Source organism: Apodemus sylvaticus, chromosome 22 (assembly GCF_947179515.1).
Source record: "Apodemus sylvaticus chromosome 22, mApoSyl1.1, whole genome shotgun sequence".
Classification (NCBI taxonomy): Eukaryota; Metazoa; Chordata; class Mammalia; order Rodentia; family Muridae; genus Apodemus; species Apodemus sylvaticus.
Genome location: NC_067493.1, coordinates 31,233,962 through 31,256,233, shown reverse-complemented (window position 1 = coordinate 31,256,233; position 22,272 = coordinate 31,233,962). Strand labels below are relative to the sequence as shown.

General features: G+C 45.9%; 2 protein-coding genes across 4 annotated transcripts in view; both read right to left on the bottom strand.

Moving 5' to 3' along the window:
* Positions 1 to 23: 23 nt before the first annotated feature.
* Positions 24 to 3,711, bottom strand: Lamtor4 (late endosomal/lysosomal adaptor, MAPK and MTOR activator 4). Of its 2 annotated transcripts, XM_052167937.1 has the most exons (4): positions 3,603 to 3,711; positions 3,069 to 3,149; positions 612 to 729; positions 24 to 356 (listed from the first exon to the last, which is right to left on the bottom strand). In XM_052167937.1, the coding sequence occupies exons 1-4, from the start codon at positions 3,603 to 3,605 to the stop codon at positions 259 to 261; spliced, it is 300 nt and encodes a 99-aa protein (XP_052023897.1). In that variant the 5' UTR covers positions 3,606 to 3,711; the 3' UTR covers positions 24 to 258. The 2 variants fall into 2 exon arrangements, with proteins under 2 accessions (XP_052023897.1, XP_052023898.1); XM_052167938.1 differs by lacking the exon at positions 3,069 to 3,149 and having other exon boundaries at positions 3,603 to 3,662.
* A 5,673-nt stretch (positions 3,712 to 9,384) lies between these two features.
* Positions 9,385 to 22,272, bottom strand: part of LOC127672851 (NXPE family member 3-like) — a 73,763-nt gene continuing 60,875 nt past the window's right edge. For both annotated transcript variants that reach the window (XM_052168247.1, XM_052168245.1), the window contains exons 3-5: positions 21,835 to 21,917; positions 19,421 to 19,633; positions 9,385 to 10,796 (exon numbers count right to left, since the gene is read on the bottom strand). In XM_052168247.1, coding sequence (XP_052024207.1) covers positions 10,264 to 10,796; positions 19,421 to 19,633; positions 21,835 to 21,917 — 829 coding nt within the window. In that variant the 3' untranslated portion in view covers positions 9,385 to 10,263. The remainder of the gene's footprint in view (positions 10,797 to 19,420; positions 19,634 to 21,834; positions 21,918 to 22,272) is intronic.

Genomic DNA, 22,272 nt, shown 5'->3' with positions numbered 1-22,272 from the left:
CAAACCATTCTGTGCACACATCCTGAGCCCTGGAAGGGTTAGACTAGTGTTTATTACGCAGAAGGAAAGAAAGGGGATCCGCCAAGTCATAGTTCCCCTTGTCCCTTAGCGTAGACGTCACTAAGCCTCGTGCCCCAGGTGCGGGTCAGGAAGGAGGTAATGAGCACAAGCCCAGCTCCAGCAAGGACAGCAGAAGATGGTGTGCCCCGCCACAGGCTCCAAAGGCAGGCCTCTTCTCCAGCCAGTGCCTCTTACAGCTCAGACGTCAATCGGTTCCCGACCATGGTTCTGCCTCTTCACCACAAAGACCCTCTGTCCTGACACAGTCACCAGCAGCGTGTGTTCACCAAAGACCACTGGAGAGGGAAGGGAGCAAGGGTTAGTGGGTGCAGTGGCCACCACGGAGGGTCACAACAAAATTGGCTGGGATGGGACAAAGCGACCCCTTCCTGTCCTTACTGCTCCGCACTCATCCTAGAGGTACCTAGGATGAAAGCAGGAGTTGAACCAGAGGCTCCAGGAGAAACTGGGAGTCAGTGGAATGGAGCCAGAAATTCCTTCCCTGAGCAGAGAGGCCGCTAAAAGAAGCCCCCCACCAAAGGCAGGCTCACCAGACAGGCGTTTGAAAGGGATATTCGTGCCATGGTGCAGCCGGAAGCCACAGGCTGTGCTGACCAGCTCTGAGATGGCACTGGCTGCCTGCTCATCATTCTCCAGGTCCCCGGATGACTGCATGTGGATGAAGGATAGGAGCAAAGAAAGAGGCCGGCGTTAGAACAAATCCAAGGCACAGGACTCTGCCTCCTACACTTGTTATGGTCTCCCTGTAGGCCCAAATCACCCACTTCAGAAGAATCCCACCTATAACCCCTTTGTGATGGTGCTGTCTTCCCTTGTGCCATCTTGTTTCTCATTCTAAAATACCAGGCTTCATTTGCAATTCTGACAGCCATGCAGCGGCTCAAAACCTAGGGTATGATCATCAAGTGATCTATCAGGGTCCCCAGCCCCTCAGTGCAAGACTCCTAGGCAGGGGCTCTACTACTGAGCCACGCCCCAGTCCCTCCCTGGGGGATTCTAGGCAGGGGCTCTACCACTGAGCCACGTCCCCAGCAGGAGACTCCTGGGCACTGTTCTACTACTGACCCATGCCCCAGCCCCTCACAGGATTCTACCACTGAGCTAACTGCTCAGTCTTTGAAGGTTCCACCTGTTCTCCAGTCTTCCCACTTGTCCTGTCTGTAGGCTATGAAGCAGAAACACCCACTTTGTCTTTAAAGTTTTCCCTCTGGCTACTCCTTAGGCAAAAGAGAAGACAGCAGTCCAGACTTCCTCTAGACAGTAGAACAAACTGTTTCAACTTCATCTTCCCACTGCTTCTAAATGGATCCTTTACTAGACTTAGTTCCTTGCGCTCTCAGTTTCTCCATCTGTACATTGGACCTGTATTCTGCACTTGTGAAAGTTTCACGAGAAAACAATGAGAACATTATAACAGTGCCTACATAATAAATGACCTCCAACTGCTATCAGTCCATTTCACTCAGTGTCTCCAGTCAGGCCATCAAGAGTCCCCTCAGCTACCTCCTTGCTCAGCCTCCTTACTTGATGTGTTACTTGTTCAGGTACCATGGTATTTTTCTGGTTTTCCCTGTTCAGAGTACCTTGGAAAGGCAGATAGAGTGCATGCAGAAGTACTTTACCTAGTTATCACCAACACATATTAATACCTCTAAGATGTGATCTCTGAGCTGTGGAGACAGACAGCTCAGTGGATAAGAGTGCTTGTTGTATAAGCAAGTGGACCTGAGTTCAAGTCCCCAGCCAGGCATGGCCACACTCATACCCAGAATCCCAGCACTGTGCGTGTGCAGGCATGTTGATTGCTAAGGCTTGTTCAGGGCTGCCAGTCTAGCTCCAGGGTCAGTGAGAGACCCGGCCTTAAGGACTAAGGCAGGGAGTGCTGACAGTGGGTCGCTACTGCCCTACACTGGCCTCAGCACATGCATGGGCACACACCTGTGCAGACACCACAGACGTAAGCTAAAATGCTTAAATGTTCTTGCTCCTCATTGCCACCAGTCCAGTCTCCTACTCAGATGGCTCTCCTGGGACAGCCATGCTACCCATCTCTGAGTCAGCTTATGTCCTAAAAACGCTTTAAGTAACCATCAAGATTTGTCCAAAGTTGAAGCTAGCGGCAGCAAGTTCAGTATCAGAGTCTTACCACAGCATCCTTCCTCTTCGAACTGTTTCAACACAAAACCACAGCCAGCTCAGGCGCTGCCACACTCAGGCAAGTATACCTCGCCCGAAGCCCCGAGGGGCCTTTTCCTCGTTCAGGCTTCTGCCCTGCAGCTCAGCTCAATTCTCTGCCTCTAGAGAAGTTTTCCCCCCACTCCTATCCCCACTCCTCAAAATTCTAGGGGCAGGCAAAATGGATCAGAGCATAAAAGTGCCTCAATGGCTAATGACCTGAGTTCCATCCTCGGGACCCACAAGGCAGAAGGGGAACTCCCGAAGGGTGTCCTCGGACTCTCACCCACTGTGGTACCCGTATGTGCCCCGTATGTGCCCCCTACGTGAGTTTTAAGGATATAACAAAAACATACCACAAGTATCTGTAACTAATTGTATGACTTTGGTAAAGTTTTTTTTTGTTGTTGTTGTTTGCTTTTAGAGAGTGGGTTACATGTCATCCAGGTTGCGACTGATTTTGATATGTGGTCAAACCCCCTTCCAAGTGCTGGGACTACATCCAGATTATGTGCACCTATGTTTGGTTTTATGCAGTATTGGGGATTGAACGGAAGGCTTTGTGTGTGCTGGGCAACTCACTCTCCTGACTGAGCTACACCCCCAACCTTTTTGTAATAAGCTTTTATACCATATATCCAAACACTACATAAAGCTTACGATACGGCAAGCAGAGAACCACAGAGAAGACAAAATAGACAACTTGGAAATATTTGAAGGGATTTCTGGACTGTGTGTCCCCAAAGGACGCCCCCCTCCCGCACGCACACACACACACCCTCCACCCCACGCCTTGCCTTCCCACAACGCACCGCCAGCACTGCACCTTCGCTCAGCACCAGGTAGCCAACCTGGTCTGGGATTCGCTCCAGCCCTTGGGTCAGTGCGGAAGTCTAGTGGGCAGAAAGGCAAGGGGTGAGAAGCGTTGACAGCCTTGCAAACCTATCTCCATCCTGGGTACGAGCCTTCCAGACCCTCATAATGGCTTGTAACACTAAGTGTCTATTCACGGTTACTACTGGACCCCTGAGCTCTTCCACTTGTCACGTAGGTGGCCCAGAAGGCCTTCCTGGCCCCACAACCCCTCCCCACGGCCCTTTTCACTCCAGTTCCCTTATGCCCCGCCCCTTGTGCCATCTAGACTACTCCCCAGCCGCAGAACACCCGGTAGCGGAGCCTTCCTTCTCCAGCCCTCCCTGTCGCTTCCCTCCCGTCTCTGTTCCCTTTCGGTCCCAGGGTGCACTGAAGGTGACAGTGGAATGCAAGCCATAAGGGGGCAACCGAAGCTTGGGGAACAGGGACGCGGAACCCCAGGCGTGCACGCCCGCGCATGCGTCCTCACTCACCATCGCCGCCGTCGGTGCGGGGAAAGCAGACTACCGGATAGGTAGCTTCCGGCTCCAGGCTCGGGTCAGGTGGTTTCACCAGCTGACGCTAGCCCAGACCTTCGCTTGCGGATTGGGTGGCGGCTATGCCATCATCCTTTATCAACCACTGCGGAGCGCCGCTTTCCCAACACATTCGTGGATTGGTCGCATTTCCCCGCCCCTCCGGATTTGCGGGCGAGAATGTCCGGGGTGAGTCCGGGGTGAGTGAGTCCGGGGTGAATTAGTGACCGGGACACCCCCATTCTAACGTGCTTCTCTCGCCCCTCTGCAGTGCGAATGTGTGCACATCCGCCCGTGGCTTCAGAGTAGAGCAGTCCGGTGATGTAAAGGGAGTTCCCCGTTAGGTGTCACTGTTCAGCCTGAAAAGAGAAACTAAGGTACTAAAGTGCAAGAGGGCTTACACGTGAAAAGCCGTTCACTTTCTGCCTTGAGTATATGTATAAGAGTGAATCGACCCAAATATGACTATGAATGGGTAAATCAAACTTGGTGTGTACACACAGTAGTATATGATCAATACAAGGGGATAACGACCAGACACCAAGCGCAGTTTGAGAATCTCAAAAACAGAGAAAGGCCAGAGAGATGGCTTCAGAGGCTCCTCAGCCCTTACAGGCTGACTCAGCCAAAGGGACGGGCTGTGAAAGAAGAGATACATACGGCCACATAGTATGTGGTCCCATCTGTGTAAGACGCTTAGCTGTGACTGCTGCAGAATGCTTGTAGCCCTGGTATAAATCCTGGGAAGCCAAAGAAGAGGGTTGCAAGTTCTGGCCAGATTGGGCTGAATAAAGAGTTCAGTGCCAGCCTGAGCTACCTACCAAGATCCTGATGAAAACACACACCCTTACAGCAAACCCAGAAAAAGCTGAAAGCAATTACTAGTTGGTAGTGGGGCAAAAGAAAAGAGGAAGTGCTTATTATACTTAAATATTTAGGTTATGGGGGGGAGGGGAGGGCGTGTGATTTAAGCTTTTTGGAATTGGTATTGAAGTCGGCATATATTTGTGAATGTGCCGAAGTTACTAAGTTACACCCTTTGGATTAGAAAAATTGTAACATATGTGAATTCTAACCCCTCCCCCACCACCCCCTTATTTTCAATGCTGAGAGGCAAAGTCAGGGCCGTATGTATCCCAGGTAAGGATCTACATCCCCAGCACTAATCAGCTCAACAAAGAAAGTCCTCCACCCCAAGTCATCTTGTTTTAGGAGGAGAAGCAGGTAATCGGAGACAATGCAAGGCTGTAGCTGTAGCTCTGAGTCTGAACTCCCCTGGCTTCATAGGCCCCAGATCCAATCATCATGACAAAAATTTTGAAGCAGGGCTGGCGACGTGGCTCAGCAGGCAACGGTGCTTGCCGCCAAGCCTAGTAACCCGAGTTTGTTCACTGGGTCCCACATTGTGAAAGGAAACAACCGACTCCCACAAATAGTCCTCTGAATTCCACGTGTGAGCTATGGGACACATGGACACACACACACACACATAATAAATTAATAAAAATAGAAATAAAAAGCCAGGCAGTAGTGGTGCACGCCTTGAATCTCAATCACTTGGGAGGCAGAGGCAGACAGATCTCTAAGTTCAAGGTCGGCCTGGTCTACAGAATGAGTTCTAGGACAGCCAGGGCTACACAGAGAAACCCTGTCTCGAAAAACCAAACCAAAACCAAACTATAAAAAAACTATATGTGTGTATATATATATGTATACATATATATATACACACACACACATATATATACATATATACATACACATATACATGTACACTCATATATATATACATATGTTATATATGTATTGTATATATGTGTGCACATATATGTATATACATATACATATACACTCATATATATAGGCATCGTGTGCTGACACTCCAGAGGACCTGAGTTGGTTCCCAGTAGCTGTGTCAGGTAGCTCCCAAGTTCCAGCTCTAGGGGATCTGATGTCCTCTCTCTGCTGGCCTCTGTGAACATCTACATGTAAATGTGAGCACATGCATGCACATGCATGAACACACGGTTAAAATAAGAATTATTTAAAATAGAGACATGAACTCAGAAAGCAAAGTTTCTGTTTCCTCCTAGGTGTTGCATAAACATGATATCACAGAAACTACTAACAACACATAGATCGCTGGTTTTCAACAACATGAAGTCCATGCAGTAATGTAAATTACACTTAATTTTACCTCAAGACGTCCTCCTGACATTTTTATTAATGCAAGGCCCTATCATGAGTCAGTACGCCTTCCTTTTGCAACACCTGATTCACACTACTCAGCGTGGACAGCAATCTTCCTTGTTTCACCATGAATGTGGACTGGGTATTCACTGTGGACCAAACACTCTTCTTAAAACTGGAGGTACAGCAACAGCTTTTCACTGAGACAGGATCTCGTGTAGGCTTGACGCTAAGACTCCTATAAGCAAACATATTTAAACAGACAAACCCAGCACGTTGATACTGGCCTTGGCAATGACCACAAGCAACAAAGAGCCCCCAAACAAGTAGGATGTGACAATTAAGTGTTGTTGTTAATGGGATTCGATTTAGCATCACCAAGGAGACAGTCCAGAGGTTTCTCTCTGAGGATATTCTTAGCGAGCTTTGTCTGAAGAGGGTAGACCCAGTCTCAATGTGTGCAGCGCCCTCTAGTGGACGGCACCTCAGCCTGGCTAAAAACACTGCGCTCAGCACCAGTGCTCTACCCTCTCTGCTTCCGGAGTGTGGATGCCTTGTGATCAGCTGCCTTGCACCCCGGCTGCCGGCCTTCCCTCTACCAAGATCGGCCATATTCCCCAAAGTCATGAGCTGAAATAAACCCTTCCTCAAGCACAAGATTTTGTCACAACAACCAGAAAATTAACTAACTCACACACATTACATCATATTAACAACATTAACAAAGTTCTGCATAGCAAAGGAAATGGCAAAAGAAAGAAAGAAAGAAAGAAAGAAAGAAAGAAAGAAAGAAAGAAAGAAAGAAAGAAAGAAAGAAAGAAAGAAAGAAAGAGAGAGATAGAGAGAGAGAGAGAGAGAGAGAGAAAGAAAGAAAGAAAGAAAGAAAGAAAGAAAGAAAGAAAGAAAGAAAGAAAGAAAGAAAGAAAGAAACTATAAAGAATGAGAGGAAATAACTGGAAATATCTAGCATGGAGTCACTACCCAAAATGTAGATGACTCAGAAAACAGTTTGAAGAACCATGTAATTAAATTAATGGGTGGGAAAGAAGTCAAGACTTTTTTTTCTGAAGTGAATATACAAATATCAACAGCTGTTTTGTACAATTCAAAGGATGGTCTACAGTAGGCACAATTTTGGTTTTGAAACGAATGACTATTAAGTATGAGAGAGAGAGGCACACACAGACACACAGAGACAGACATACACACACACACACACACACACACACAGAGCATATCAAATTGGATACTCAAGTATCCAGTAAACACTACCTGAGGAAGTCCCTTTAAGACAACCACTGGGCTGGTGAGATGGCTCAGTGGTTAAGAGCACTGACTGCTCTTCCAGAGGTTCTGAGTTCAAATCCCAGCAACCACATGGTGGCTCACAACCATCTGTAATGAGATCCGACGCCCTCTTCTGGTGTGTCTAAACAGCTACAGCGTACTTACATATAATAAATCTTTAAAAAAAAAAACAAGATGTGTGTATGTGTGTGTGTCTTTAAAAAGAAAAAAAAAAAAAAAAAAAAAGACAACCACTGACAGAGTCCTGGAGAGAGCAGAGAGTTTCTTCAGGGGAGGCTTCTAAGGGAGCTTACAGACATCCATAAAAAATGGCCTGGAGCTGGGTGATGGTGACGCACGCCTTTAATCCCAGCACTTTGGAGGCAGAGGCAGGCAGATTTCTGAGTTCGAGGCCAGCCTGGTCTACAGAGTGAGTTCCAGGACAGCCAGGGCTACAAAGAGAAACCCTGTCGCGGAAAAACAAAACAAAACAAAAACAAACAAAAAAAAACCCAACGGCCTGGAGAGGCTGAGGCAGTTAGTTCCGGATTAAGTTTTCATCTCTGTAACATGATAGGCACTTTCATACCTGTGTGAACCCTGGGGATCTCTGTTGGAGAAGGCTTACCTGGCAGCTGCTCTCAAGGGCAATTTGCTTGCTGGCTTGATTGGCCCGTTGGTTGGTCTCGAGGCAGGATCTCACAAATGTAGACGAGGCTGGCCTAGAGCCCACAGAGCTCCTCCAGCCTTTGCCTCTGGAGTCCTGTGATTACAGCTGTGCCCCACCGCTCACCAGCATGCAGAGTACTTTCGGCTCTTAATGTTCTGTTAGGAAAGACTGAAGTTTGCACAGGACACACCAAGACCAAGTTCTCAACACAAAGGAGATTTATTTGCTCCGGTGGGACAAAGAGTGGGGCTGGAAGAAGAGGGAGAGGGGGAAGAAATATTTGCCCCAGAGGGACAAAGGAGGGCCTCTAGATAAAGTGGAGACAGGCATGGCCCTTAGGTAACCGGTAGTTTATAAAAGAAAAGGAAGAAACCTCTGTTAGGATGGGTTGCTTTGTTTTGATTAGGCATGTGAATTAGGGCAGCCAAAGGGGGGCTTTTGATTGTTGGACTTCAATATTTTAATACAGACTGGTCTTGAACTCAGAGATCCACACAACTCTGCCTCCATAGTGCTGGGATTAAAGGACTGTGCCACCATGCCCAGCTTTTTTTTTTTCTTGTGTAGCTTTGTGTGTCTGTGTGGGTATATGACATCTGCGTGCAGGTGCCCAGGATGGCCAGAAGAAACCATTGTTTCCATGGGAACAGAGTTACAGAGAGTTGCAAGCCACTGGTCTAACTGGTGTGTTCTGCAAGAGCGGTAAACACGCAATCTCCCCAGGCCCCATGTCTGCAGGCAAGCTTGGACAGCGGGGATTTGGAGAAAAAAATGGATATACAGAAGGGACTGTGTGTGCATGCACATTTTATTTGTATTTATATGCACCACCTGTGTGCCGGGCCTGCATCAATAAGAAGAGGAGACTAGATTCTCTGGAATCAGAGTTACAGATGGTTGTGAGCTGTCACAGTATTGCTGGGAATCAAACCTATGTTCTCTGAAAGAGCAGCCACTGTTCTAAACCATGAAGCCATCACTCCTGCCCCAGAAATTTACTTATTTTGAATCTAAGCACTTAGCTTGATGAGAGGTAGTTAGACTAGTAGATACTAGCAGTGCCCGGTGTCTGTTTTTCTCTCTTGACTTAATATGCTCTCTCTCTCTCTCTCTCTCTCTCTCTCTCTCTCTCTCTCTCTCTCTCTCTCCTTCCCCCCTCCCTGCCTTCTTTCTTTCCTTCCATTTTCTTTCTTTCTTTTCTTTTTTCATTCTGGTTTTTCTTTCATATATATATGAAATCTTTTTTTTTTTTACATATAATCTTTTTTTTTTTTTACACTCCAGATTTTATCCCACTCCTGGTCCACCCTCTGACTGTTCCTCATCCCATAACCTCCTCTCCATACATGCCCTGTCTCCACAAGGATGTCCCCACTTTCCCCAACACCCACCCCACCAGACCTCTCCACTCCCTGGGGCCTCCAGTCTCTTGAGGATTAGGTGCATCTTCTCTATCTGAACCAGACCCGGCAGTCCTCTGCTGTATATGTGTTGGGGGCCTCATATCAGCTAATAGAGTATGCTGGTTTTTCTTTTTTCTTTTCTTTTCTTTTCTTTTCTTTCTTTCTTTCTTTCTTTTTTTTTGGTTTGTTGTTGTTGTTGTTGTTGTTGTTGTTGTTGTTTTGAGACAGGGTTTCTCTGTGTAACCCTGGCTGTCCTGGAACTCACTCTGTAGACCAGGCTGGCCTCGAACTCAGAAATCTGCCTGCCTCTGCCTCCAAAGTGCTGGGATTAAAGGCGTGTGCCACCACCGCCTGGCTATGCTGATTTTTCAAGGCAGCATTTCAGCATTTCTCTCTGTAGCCCTGGCAGTCTTGGAACTCACTCTGTGAACCAGGAGGAAACTTTCAGAGATATTCCTGCCTCTGACTCCCTAGTGCTGGGATTGAAGGTGTGTGGCTCCACCACCCAGCTTAGAGCTGTCTTTTTTAAAAAAATTAAAAAGAGGGGCTTGGGAGATGGTTCAGTAGGTAATGGTGTAAACATGAGGGTTTGAGTTTGAGTTCCCAGCAACACATCTAAAGATCTGAGACTAACTTTGTGCCTGTAACCCCAGAGATGTAGAGACAGACAAAGAGATGCTTGAGGCTTCCTGGCTGTCAGCCTAGCTCCAGGAACAATGTGAGACCCTTTCTCAAAGAAAAAGGAAGACAGGGATAGAACAGGATACCCTGAGATCCCCTCTGGCCTCTGTGTGCATATGGGAAAAGACACGAGTACATATATGTGTATGTATGTAACACACAATCCCTTACATTCAAAAAAGAGAAAATTATGCAAAACATGGTCTCCTTTGCATAAAACTAGATTTTCCATGTGGTGCATAGAGAGATGTATAAAGTATGGAACCAACATGTCACAGTGGGTGAGCCAGGGATAGCTTCAGCCTTCTGTCATTGGGAGTCCATTTTTTTTGGTGGCCACGCCCAGGCTCTCCATCCATCCATTCAGCCTCAGATCCCTCAGGAGCACTCAGGTGGGACAGATGAAGGACAGAAATAATTCCACTTCATTACGAACAATAAGCTCCTTTGGGTGGATGCTGTCTGGCACATCCAGGCTGGAGGTCATTTCCCACGCATCCACAAAGGCCACTCGGAGACCAGCGAAGGCAGCGCGGAGCAAGCGGTTCACCTGCAGTGTGATCCAGTCACTGCCATACACAGATTTGTAGCCTGTATTGGCCAGTTTGATGATGACCAGAGTACTGGGTTCCCGGTCCAGCAGGGCCTTCACAGCTGCCCGGATCCCTGCCAGTCTTCGTGCAAAGATGGAGGGAGGGAACGTGGTAAAGTGGGCTCCCATGCCCAGCACCACCACCGTGTAGGGTCCCCCAGCCAGGCCGTGTAGTTCTCTGGCCACAGAGTGCAGGGAGGCCACTGGGGTGCGGAGAGCACGCAGGGGCCAGCTGTGGGCCCTCCAGTGCAGCACTGTCCCCCGAGTTGTCTCCACGGCCATCAGGGGACCTGCCTGATAAGTGACATGTAGATCAACTGGCTTCAGGGCTGTTGGGAGGAGGAGAGAGAAGGTTTTAACTTAGGGAACTGTCTTAGTTAGGGTTTCTATTCTTGCACAAACATCATGACCAAGAAACAAGTTGGGGAGGAAAGGGCTTATTCAGCTTACACTTCTACACTGCTGCTGATCACCAAAAGAAGTCAGGACTGGAACTCAAGCAGGTCAGGAAGCAGGAGTTGGTGCAGGGTCCTTACTGGAGCTGATGGAGGGGTGTTCCTTACTGGCTTGCTTCCCCTGGCTTGCTCAGCCTGCTCTCTTATAGAACCCAAGAATACCAGCCCACAAAGGACCTTCACAAACATGTTTATTTATTTATTTGCTTGGATTTTGACACAAGGTCTTGCTATGCAGGCCAGGCTGGCTTGAACCTTGTTTTGGATAGCCCTGGGCTTGTATTTTGATGCTAACTCCACTCTTCAGAGGGGCTGCAGAGGAGTAGTTACCTTGTGAACCTTCTCCCCACCTTAACTTTTCAAATAAAGGCTTGAGCCAATGATTGGGCAGGAGGAAGTGGGAGGAGCTGAGGGTTTGGGGGAGGAGCTGAGAGTTTGGGGGAGGAGCAAAGGATCAAGGGAAAAGGGGAGGAGCTACAGAGGATTGCTGGAGAGACTGGAGAGGAGCTCATGGCCTGGAGAAACCTCAAGTCATGTGGGATAATATAAATGGCAATAGAGTAGTGTAGTGGGAGATCTGCCCAATCTAGGCTTAGAGCTTGTATTGTTACTGATTGAGCTGAGATTTCTTTTACCCGGTTATTGGGTTGGAAAAAATATAGCACAGAAACTCACTGTACAAACCAGGCTGTCTTCAGAGTTACGAGTTTGCTTGCCTGTTTCCCTACTGTTGGGATGAAAGCTGTATGTCACTACACTGTCTTTCAAAACAACAATTTTTTGAGACAGGTTCTCATGTGGTAGCCCAGGCTGGCCTCACACTTTACGTATACCAAAGATTATCTAACGCTCCTTCTCTCTCTGCTTCCCTTTGCTGGAATTGCAGATATATACCAACCTGCCCTTATTTTTTTTTTATCGTATATTTTCTTTATTTACATTTCAAATGTTTTTCCCTTTCCAGGTTTTCCCTTTGGAAACCCACTATACCATCCCCCCTCCCCCTGCCTCTATGAGGGTGCTCCCCCACCCACTCACACACTCCCTTCTTCCTGCCCTGGCATTCCCCTACACTCGAGCATCGAACACCCTCAGGCCTTAGGGCCTCTCCTCCCACTAATGTCCAACAAGGCCATCCAATGCTGAATATGTGGCCAGTGTGTTTTTTGGTTGGTGGTCCAGTCTCCAGGAGCTCCAGGGGGTCTGGCCTTTTGACACTGTTGCTCCCTCCGGGGGCCTGAAAACCCCCTCAGCTCCATCAGTTCCTTCTCCAAATACTCCACTGGGGACCTGTGAACTTAGTCCAATGGTTGGCTGCAAGCATTCACTTCTGTGTTTGTCAGGCTCTGGCAGAGCCTCTCAGGAGACAGTCATATAAGACTTCCATCAGCAAGCACTCCCCAGCATCCACAATAGTGTCTGGGTTTGGTGTCTGTATATGGGATGGATCCCCAGGTGGGGCAGTCTCTGGGTGGCCTTTCCTTCAGTCTCTGCTCCATACTTTGTTTCCATATTTCCTCATGTGAGTATTTTATTCACCCCTCTAAGAATCACTGAAACATCCACATTTTGGCCTTCATTCCTTTTAGGTTTCATCTGGTCTATAAATTGAATCTTGAGTATTCTAAACTTTTAGACTGATATCCACTTATCAGTGAGTATATACCATGTTTGTTCCTTTGTGACTGAATTATCTCATTCAGGATGATATTTTCTGATTTTTCATTTTAAAGATGTATTTATTTTATATGAGTACACTGTAGCTGTCTTCAGACACAACAGAAGAGGGCATCAGATTCATTACAGATGGTTGTGAGCCACCATGTGGTTGCTGGGAAGTGAACTCAGGACCTCTGGAAGAGCAACCAGTGCTCTTAACCACTGAGCCATCTCTCTAGCCCTCAGGATGATATTTTCAAGTTCCATCCATTTGCCTGAGTTTTTCATGAAGTCATTGTTTTTAATAGCTGAATAGTATTCCATTGTGTAAATGTACCACATTTTCTGTATCCATTCCTCTGTTGAGGGACATCTGGGTTGTTTCCAGCTTCTGGCTATTATAAATAAGGCTGCTATGAACATAGTGGAGCATGTGTCCTTATTAAATGTTGGAGCATCTTCTGGGTATGTGCCCAGGAGTGGTATAGCTGGGTCCTCAGGTAGTACTATGTCTAATTTTCTGAAGAACTGCCATACTGATTTCCAGAGTGGTTGTACCAGCTTGCAATCACACCAGCAGTGGAGGAGTGTTCCTCTTTCTCCACATCCTCACCAGCACCTGCTGTCACCTGAGTTTTTGATCTTAACCATTCTAACTGTTGTGAGGTGGAATCTCAGGGTTGCTTTGATTTGCATTTCCCTGATGATTAAAGGTGTTGAACATTTCTTTAGGTGCCTCTCAGCCATTTGAGTTTCCTCAGCTGAGAAATCTCTGTTTATCTCTGTTTCCCATTTTTAATAGGGTTATTTGGTTCTCTGGAGTCTTACTTCTTGAGTTCTTTATATATATTAGGTATTAGCCCTCTATAGGATGTTAGATTGGTAAAGATCTTTTCCCAACCTGCTAGTTGCTGATTTGTCCTTTTGACAGTATCCTTTGTCTTAAAGCAGCTTTGCAAGTTTATGAGGTCCCATTTGTCAATACTTGATCTTAGAGCATAAGCCATTGGTGTTCTGTTCAGGAACTTTTATCCTGTACCCCTGTGTTCAAGAATTTTCTCCTCTTTCTCTTCTTTTAGATTCTGATTATCTGGTTTTATGTGTAGGTCCTTGATCCACTTGGACTTGAACTTTGTACAGGGAGATAAAAATGGATCAATTTACATTCTTCTACATGTTGACCTCCAGTTGAACTAGTACCATTTGTTGAACATGCTACCTTTTTTCCACTGGTTGGTTTTAGCTCCTTTGTCAAAGATCAAGTGACCATGGTGTGTGTGGGTTCATTTCTGGGTTTTCAATTCTATTCCATTGCTCTACATGCCTGTCACTGTACCAATACCATGCAGTTTTGATCACTATTGCTCTGTAGTACAGCTTGAAGTCAGTTATTCCTTCAGAAGTCCTTTTATTGTTGAGAATAGTTTTCGCTATCCTGGTGTTTTTGTTATTCCAAATGAATTTGAGAATTGCTCTTTCTAACTCTATAAAGAATTTTGTTGGAATTTTGATGGAGATTGCATTGAATCTGTAGATTGCTTTTGGCAAGATGGCCACTTTTACTATATTAATCCTGCCAATCCACAGCATGGGAGATCTATCTTCTGGGGTCTTCTTCTTCTTCAATTTCTTTCTTCAGAGACATGAAGTTCTTGTCATACAGATCTTTCTCTTGTTTGGTTAGAGTCACACCAAGATATTTTATATTGTTTGTGTCTATTGTGAAGGGTGTCATTTCCCTATTTTTTCTCAGCCTGTTTATCCTTTGATTATAGGAAGGCTACTGATTTGTTTGAGTTAATTTTATATCCACCCAGTTTGTTGAAGTTGTTTATCAGCTGTAGGAGTTCTCTGGTGGAGTTTTTGGGGTCACTTAAATATAGTACATATCATCTGTAAATAGTGATATTTTGACTTCTTCCTTTCCAGTTTGTATCCCTTTGACCTTTTGTTGTCTGATTGCTCTAGCTAGAACTTCAAATACTATATTGAATTGGTAGGGAGAGAGAAGGCACCCTTGCCTTGTCCCTGATTTTAGTGGGATTGCTTCAAGAATGGGACTCTCTCCATTTTGTTTGATGTTTCCTACTGGTTTGCTGTATATTGCCTTTTTTATGTTTAGGTATCGGCCTTTAATTTCTGATCTTTCCAAGACTTTTAACATGAAGGGATGTTGAATTTTGTCAAAAGCTTTTTCAGCATCTAATGAAATGACCATGTGTTTTTTTTTTCTTTGAGTTTATTTACATTGATGGATTTCCATATATTGAACCATTCCTACATCCTGGGATGAACCATACTTGATCGTGGTGAATGATCATTTTGATGTGTTCTTGGATTCGGTTGGCAAGAATTTTATTGAGTATTTTTTGCATCAATATTCTTTTTTTTTTTGTAGTCTTTTTTTCTATATCCTTTGTTTACATTCCAAATGCTTTCCCCTTTCCTGGTTCCCCCCTTCCCATATATCCCATAAGCCCTCTTCTCTCCACCCTCGCATCAATATTCATAAGGGAAATTGGTGTGAAATTCTCTTTTTTAAAAATTGGGTCTTTGTGAGGTTTTGGTATCAGCATAACTGTGGCTTCATAGAACGAATTGGGTGGTGTTCCTTCTGTTTCTATTTTGTGGAATAGTTTGAAGAGTATTAGGTCTTCTTTGAAGGTCTGATAGAATTCTGCACTAAAACCATCTGGTCTGAGTATTTTGGGGGGTAGGAGATTTTTAATGACTGCTTCTATTTTAGTGGTCATGGGGCTGCTTAGATGGTTTATCTGATCCTGATTTAACTTTGGTATTTGACATCTGTCTAGAAAATTGTCTGTTTCATTCAGATTTTCCAGTTTTGTTGATTCTAGGCTTTTGTAGTAGGATCTGAAGATTTTTTAAATTTCCTTGGTTTCTGTTATTATATCTCCCTTTTCATTTCCAATTTTGTAATTTGGAAACTGTCTCTGTGCCCTCTGATTAGTCTCACTAAGGGTTTATCTATCTTGTTGATTTTCTCAAAGAACCACCTCCTGGTTTTGTCGATTCTTTGTATAGTTCTTTTTATTTTTACTTAGTTGATTTCAGTCCTGAGTTTCTTTTTTTTTATTAGATATATTCTTTATTTACATTTCAAATGATTCCCCCTTTCCTCGTCCCCCCCTCTTCCCCAAAAGTCCCATAAGCCTTCACCACTCCCCCTGTTCCCCGATTAACTCCCTCCCGATTCCCTGTCCTGGTATTCCTCTATAGGACCAGGGACCTCTCCTTCCTTCTTCTTAGCCCTGAGTTTCATTATTCCCTGTTATCTACTCCTCATGGGTGCATTTGCTTCTGCTGCTTTTTGTTCTAAAGCTTTCAGGAGTGCTGTTAAGCTGCTAGAGTATGCTCTCTCCAGTTTCTTTTTGGAGGCACTCAGAGCTATGAGTTTTCCTCTTAGCACTGCTTTCATTGAGTCCCACAAGTTTGGGTATGTTATACCCTGATTTTCCCTAAATTCTAAAAAGTCTTTAATTTCTTTCTTTATTTCATTCTTGACCAACTTATCATTGAGTAGAGCATTGTTCAGCTTCCATGTGTATGTGGGCTTTCTGTTGTTTTTGTTGCTATTGAAGACCAGCCTTAATCTGTAGTGATCTGTTATAATACATGGGATTATTTCAGTCTTCTTACATCTGTTGAGGTCTGTTTTGTGACTAATTATATAGTCAATTTTGGAGAAGGTACCATGAGCTGCTGAGAAGAAGGTATATTCTTTTGATTTAGGATGAAATGTTCCATAGCTATCTGTTAAATCTATTTGGTCCATAACGTCTGTTAGTTTCACTGTGTCTCGTTAACTTTGTGTTTCCATGATTTGTCCATTGATGAGAGTGGGGAGTTTCCCACTATTATTGTGTGAGGTGCAAAGTGTGCTTTGAGCTTCAGTAAAGTTTCTTATATGAATATGGGTGCCATTGCATTTGGAGCATAGATGTTCAGAGTTAACAGTTATTCTTGGTAGACTTTTCCTCTGATGAGTGTGGCACAGGGTCAGCACGGTGGAGACAGACATTAGAAGGCTCTTGTTCCTGGCTGTTTCTTGGTTCCTGTGTCCTGATGACTCTGGGAGGGTCCCTCTTGGCCCAGGAATTTGAAAAGAAGCATTGGAGCATTGGACTTCTTGAGTTCACAGGTTTGTCTGCACTCCTGGGAAGCCAGCTCTCTCCCAGCAGTTATTGGGCATGGAGCACTGTGGCACAGGATCAGCTCTTGCTGCTGTGGCACAGGATCAGCTCTAGGCACAAACCAACCCCCCTTTAAAAAAAAAAAGACAGTTTCTCTCTGTGTAGCCCTGGCTGACCTGGAGCAGATTAAATCAGGCTAACCGCAACTTTACAGAGAGCTACCTACCTTCTTGCCTCCAAGATCCTGGGAGATGTGAAACAGCACACTCAGATATTTTTATTTCTCAATTATGTGTATGCTTATGTGTGTCTCTGTGTGGATATTTGTGAGTGAGGGCAGGTGTCTGGAGACATCATAAGGAGAGGGTGGAATTCCCTGGAGCTGGAGTTATAGGTTGGGGGGGGGGGGGTCCCTGCAAGCATCACGGCCAGAAGAGAAACAATCCAGGTGAGGTAGGAAGGAAACAAGATTCAGCCGAACTTAGGCAACAAGTGCTGGGCCTAACTGCTGGAGTATGACAGCAGCTGACTTACTTTAGCCATAATTAAACACAACACAATTTTGAGAAAGAGTCTTGATGACAATCAACTCAGCCCCTCATTAAGACATGAGCAAATGGAAGGTCTTTACAAAGCAGTATGGCTTCTTCCTTAAAGATGGACTCTGCTGACTTAGAAACAATGTCTGAGACAAAGGTCTAGGGAGAAAGACTGAGGGAAACACACATCTTGTGGGAGTGAGGATTGGCCTGGCCCTGACAGCACAGAAAGCAAGGGACCAATCACCAGGCTGTAAAGGGCATCTTTCCCCAGCATTCTGGGGGGAAGACAGGCAGACATCTTTGAAGTGACAATCCTGTGTCACTTCCTGGCTTCTTCAGGCTTGTCTGTGTGCACAAGGACCTCTTGTCCTCTACAAGAGGTGGCTGTGAACCATCTGATGTGTGTGGTGGGAAACAAACTCAGGTCCTCTGTAAGCACTCATATCCTCCAGCCATGTCTCCAGCTCTGAATTCTATACATTTCTATCTGTTATTCACACCTCTGTCTTCTTTTTCCTTTCTTCTCTCCCTCTGCCATTTTTAAGGGAGGGAGGGAGAAAGGGTCTCACTGCCCATGCTGGTTGAGGATGGTCCTGGACTCATGATCTTCCTGCCTTCACCTGCTGAGATTACAGTCAAGCAACATCATGTCCCATTTTACAATATGTTTTCCCCCTTGTCCCCTTCCCTGGCCTCCCTTCCTTTCCCTCCCCTCCCCTCCTCTCCTTCCTTGCCTTCTTCCTTCCCTCCTTCCTTCCTTCCTTCCTTCCTTCCTTTCTTCCTTCCTTTTTTCCTTCCTTCCTTCCTTCTTTCCTTCCTTCCTTCCTTCCTATACATCTCAGTCTGTGCATTCATAACATATGTATGTGTAAGCACCTGTTCACCATTGTGCATGCCGTGTGTTGATGACATACATGTTTGTATATGTTAGCACATGTGTGCCGTGGAGTGTATGTGGAGGTCACCTTTTGAGTCAGTTCTCTCCCTTCACTATGTGGCTTCCAGGGATGGGACTCGGGTCACCTGGCTGGCATAGCAAATGCTTTACCCACTGAGACCTTATCTGGCCTCTAAATATCTTTGTTACCATATTTACATTGTGAGGAATCCGATCAGGTCTCTCTCTCTCTCTCTCTCTCTCTCTCTCTCTCTCTCTCTCTCTCTCTCTCTCTCTCTCTCTCTCTCTCGGGTTTTTGTCTAACAGCTAGCTGTTTCCTAAGTCTCATTCTATGCTAAGTGTCCTTTAGAACACTGTCTAATGTTTCTCCATAGCCTGAACTGCAACATGGGAAAACCAAACTGATTTTCTCTTCACAAATTATTATCTATGTCCTCAGCCTCCCCTACCCTACACCAGGCAACGATCACCTTGAGAGTGACTTTCAGATGTTTATTTTGTCATTGTTTTGAGACAAGGTCTTATGAAACCAAGTTAGTCTCAAAGTTATTGTGCCAGGAAGACTCTGAACTTTTTTATCCATCAGCTTCCACATCCATTTGTACCACCAAGAACAGTTTGTCTTTTTGTCTTTTTTCTTCTTTCTTTTTTTCCTCTTTCCTTTGATCTCCCTCTCCCTCTGTCTCTGTCTCTCTCTCTGTCTCTGTCTCTCTCTCTCCCTCTGTCTCTGTCTCTCTCTCTCTCCCTCTCTCTCTAATCTCTCTCTCTCTCCCTTTCATTTTTTTTAGGAGTGTCTCACTATGTAGCCCTGGCTGGCATGAAGCTCACCATGGAGGCTAGCTCTAACATAACTTGAGACTTAGGCTGAGGAGATTTGGTAACCTGTTTGCAATACAAACATAAGGACCTGAGTTGCTGCCCAAGAACCTATGTTAAAAGGCTGGGTATGGTCATGTATACTTGCAATCTTAGTGTAGAGCAGGGGACTGGATCCTTGGGAGTCCTGGTTTGTTCTTTGCTAACTTGTCACAAACTATAGTTGTCTGGGAAGGGAAACCTCAACTGAGAAAATGCCTCCACCATAAACCAAAGCAAACACCCTGCTCCTTCACTCACTGCCCTTCAGAAAGCCAGCAACCTGCACCACCTTTCTGCTAAGGGAGGGAGTCCCCCTCAAGGCAATCTCTGTCAGGCCTCTCCATCAGGAGTCCCCACTGCCCCTCCTCTCCCCTCAGGGTCACTCACAGGGCACCTTGTCTCGCAGATACTCCCACCACTGCCGAAGTGTGGAATCCCCCATCATGTAGACAATGCGACCAGCCAGGCAGTTCAGGATGCTGTCCACAGTGGGGAAAGAGCGGCTAGAACAGAATGTTGAGTGCCATCTGTCTTGGTGGTAGAAGCCGGAGGGTTTTGGAGACAGGTGACCAGGGCGGCATGGGGGCCTTGAGGGCAAGGCTACAGGGGAGAGGAGAATGGAGTAGATTAAATTAAAAAAAAACACACAACATGAAATTTTATAAAATGACAGTATTCTTTACATTGTTTTTTTAATATAAATAAGTGGTTTTTACATATCTCTCTCTCCCTCTGTGTGTGTGTGTGTGTGTGTGTGTGTGTGTGTGTGTGTGTTTGAAAACATCTTGTGTACCTCATAAACTTCCCATGGAGGTGAGAATGGTCCTGCCTTCCTAATTCTCCTGTCTTCACCTTGAGAATGCAAGGAACTCCAGGTGTGGATCTGCACACTCAGGAGGTAGAGCTATTCATGTCTCCACTTATAGATGGTGACACTGAGGACCTAGAATAGTAATTTACCATGACCAAGAGCAATCATGATGGCCCAGAAGTGGTAGGGATGGCATTCTGGGCCTGTGCAGTTAGGCAAGTACTCTGCCGTTACTTCCTATCACCAACCTATAAAGTGGGTTTTCAAAAGAACAGTCCAAGACAGGGATAGCATTTGAACCCAGGAAGTGTGCTGTTACAGTCCCGGTACTAACCACTGTACCACACTTCCCTGGCAGGACAGAGGCTAACGTTCTGGAATAAAACCCATCTGAGGACTGGGGAGATGGTTCGGTGGGTTGTGCAATTGTAAGGACTTAAGTTTGTCCCCTAGAACATGTGCAAAAGCAGGATGTGGTATGTCTCGAACCCCAGCTCATTGGGGAGTTAGAGATGGCAGAACCTAGAGCCTTACTGACAAGCCAGCCTAGCTGGACAGCAAGATACAGGCTGAGTAAGAGACTTTGTCTCCTAAACCAAAAAGGACCTCTATGTGTCCCCATTATTACTGTTCCAGAATTGATGTGGCTCCTGGACCCTTCCTCCATCCTGGGGCTGACAGCTGTGGCCATAGATGATCCTTTCCTGGGAGGAGTGGTCACCCACGTGTGGAAACAACTCAAGTACTTCCCCGAGTGACCGTACATTTGGGGCTTAGCGATGCTAGGGGTCAGGGCAGTTGAACTCCAACCTGGGCCTTCCGAGTGTCTGGACACAGGCATCCCAAGCCACAGGGCTGAACACTTAGATCCTTGTGCCTGAGGCGCTAGACCCAACCTGGCCTCCTCTAGGGGCGCTGTATCAGGTATATTCAGGGACAGCATGAAGGAACTGGTACAGTCCACCCTGTGCCCAGTGTCTTTTCGTTGCTGAGCAGAGTTTTTACAAAGATTTCATCCTGTTTCCATGTGTGCATGTGTGCATGTGTGTTTTCATGTGGACTCTCAAGGACAACCCTGGTTCCAGCTCTGTCTGTTGCTGGGAAGGTTCCTATAGATCCTCCTGCCTTCCCACTTCAGTCGCACCTTTGTGTTGATCACATGATCAATTCAAGAGTTTCTTACTTCTTGGAGGGAGGCACCAATGCCATCAATTTCTTCCTTACTGAGGGAGAACCAAGAGAGAGAGAGAGTCTGGGACCCTCTGAATATAGATGCTTGATTAGTCAGGGTCCCCAGTTGGTCACTTTGCGAACACTGCATTTGGAGCCTCTGTGGGCAATAATATGCAGTGGACCTGGGTCCTACCTGACTGCTGGGCTTTCTGACTGTGGCCTGAAGGAGCAGAATTAGCTCTTCCTCAGGTTTCAGCTCTGCGCACCAACTACCCAGACACCCTTGCGCTGTCAGGATCCCACTTTTGTTAGTTCTGATTACTAGCGATTTTCAAACCACTGAAACCCATTCCCTTGAGAGGGAAGCAGAAAACAATATCAACAAAATGAAACCAAAACCAAAATCCACCATAGGAGCCAGTGAGATGGCTCAGCAGATAAAGGAGCCTGCTCCCAAACCTGAAGACCTGAGTTCAACTCCTGGGACTCACTGTAGGAAGAGAGTACTAACTCCTCCACGTTGTCCTCTGGCCTCCGTGTATCTGACATGGCACATATGTTCTTGTACACATACACACAGAGTGCACAAAACATGTAATTGAAAGGTAATACAACTTAAAGTAAAAGAAAGAGAACAATTGGGAAGAACATGTCGATGTTAGCCTGGTCTCCGTATACTTCTGCATAAGAGGGTGAACCCACCCATACAACACATGCACATATATGTACCACACACATACATACACATACACACAAACCCACAGACCATCTAAGCTGATGCCCATCCCCCACCCCAACATGTCCCAGACTGGCTTACCGATGTTACTCATGTTTCCCCGGGCTGCTCGTAGGACCAGGATTGGAGGTACTCTTGAAGGGAGTTTCTGGTCAGTCACATTCCTGAGGAAACACTGAGTGTGAGCGTTGAGGGAGGTTGACCAGGTGAAAAGCAGGTGTGCAAAGAGTAGACCATGGCTGACTGGTTATTTATCCTCTGCCTAAATACAGGTCACTGTGTTAAAGTGAGCACACTAACATGGGGAGTATAGTGGTTAGGAGGAATACACAAGGAAAGGACCTATCAGTTCACTAATAGTTAAGATAACAGAAGAGCCATATAGTTCTCTTCTGTAATAAACAGAGCTCCACAGCACATGAGAATCTGCAATTTTCCTGCCACTTCCATCTAGAAAGCACTAATAAATTTTGTTACTGTTGTTACACAAACCCGCACTTGTTAGGGAAGGTAGCACAC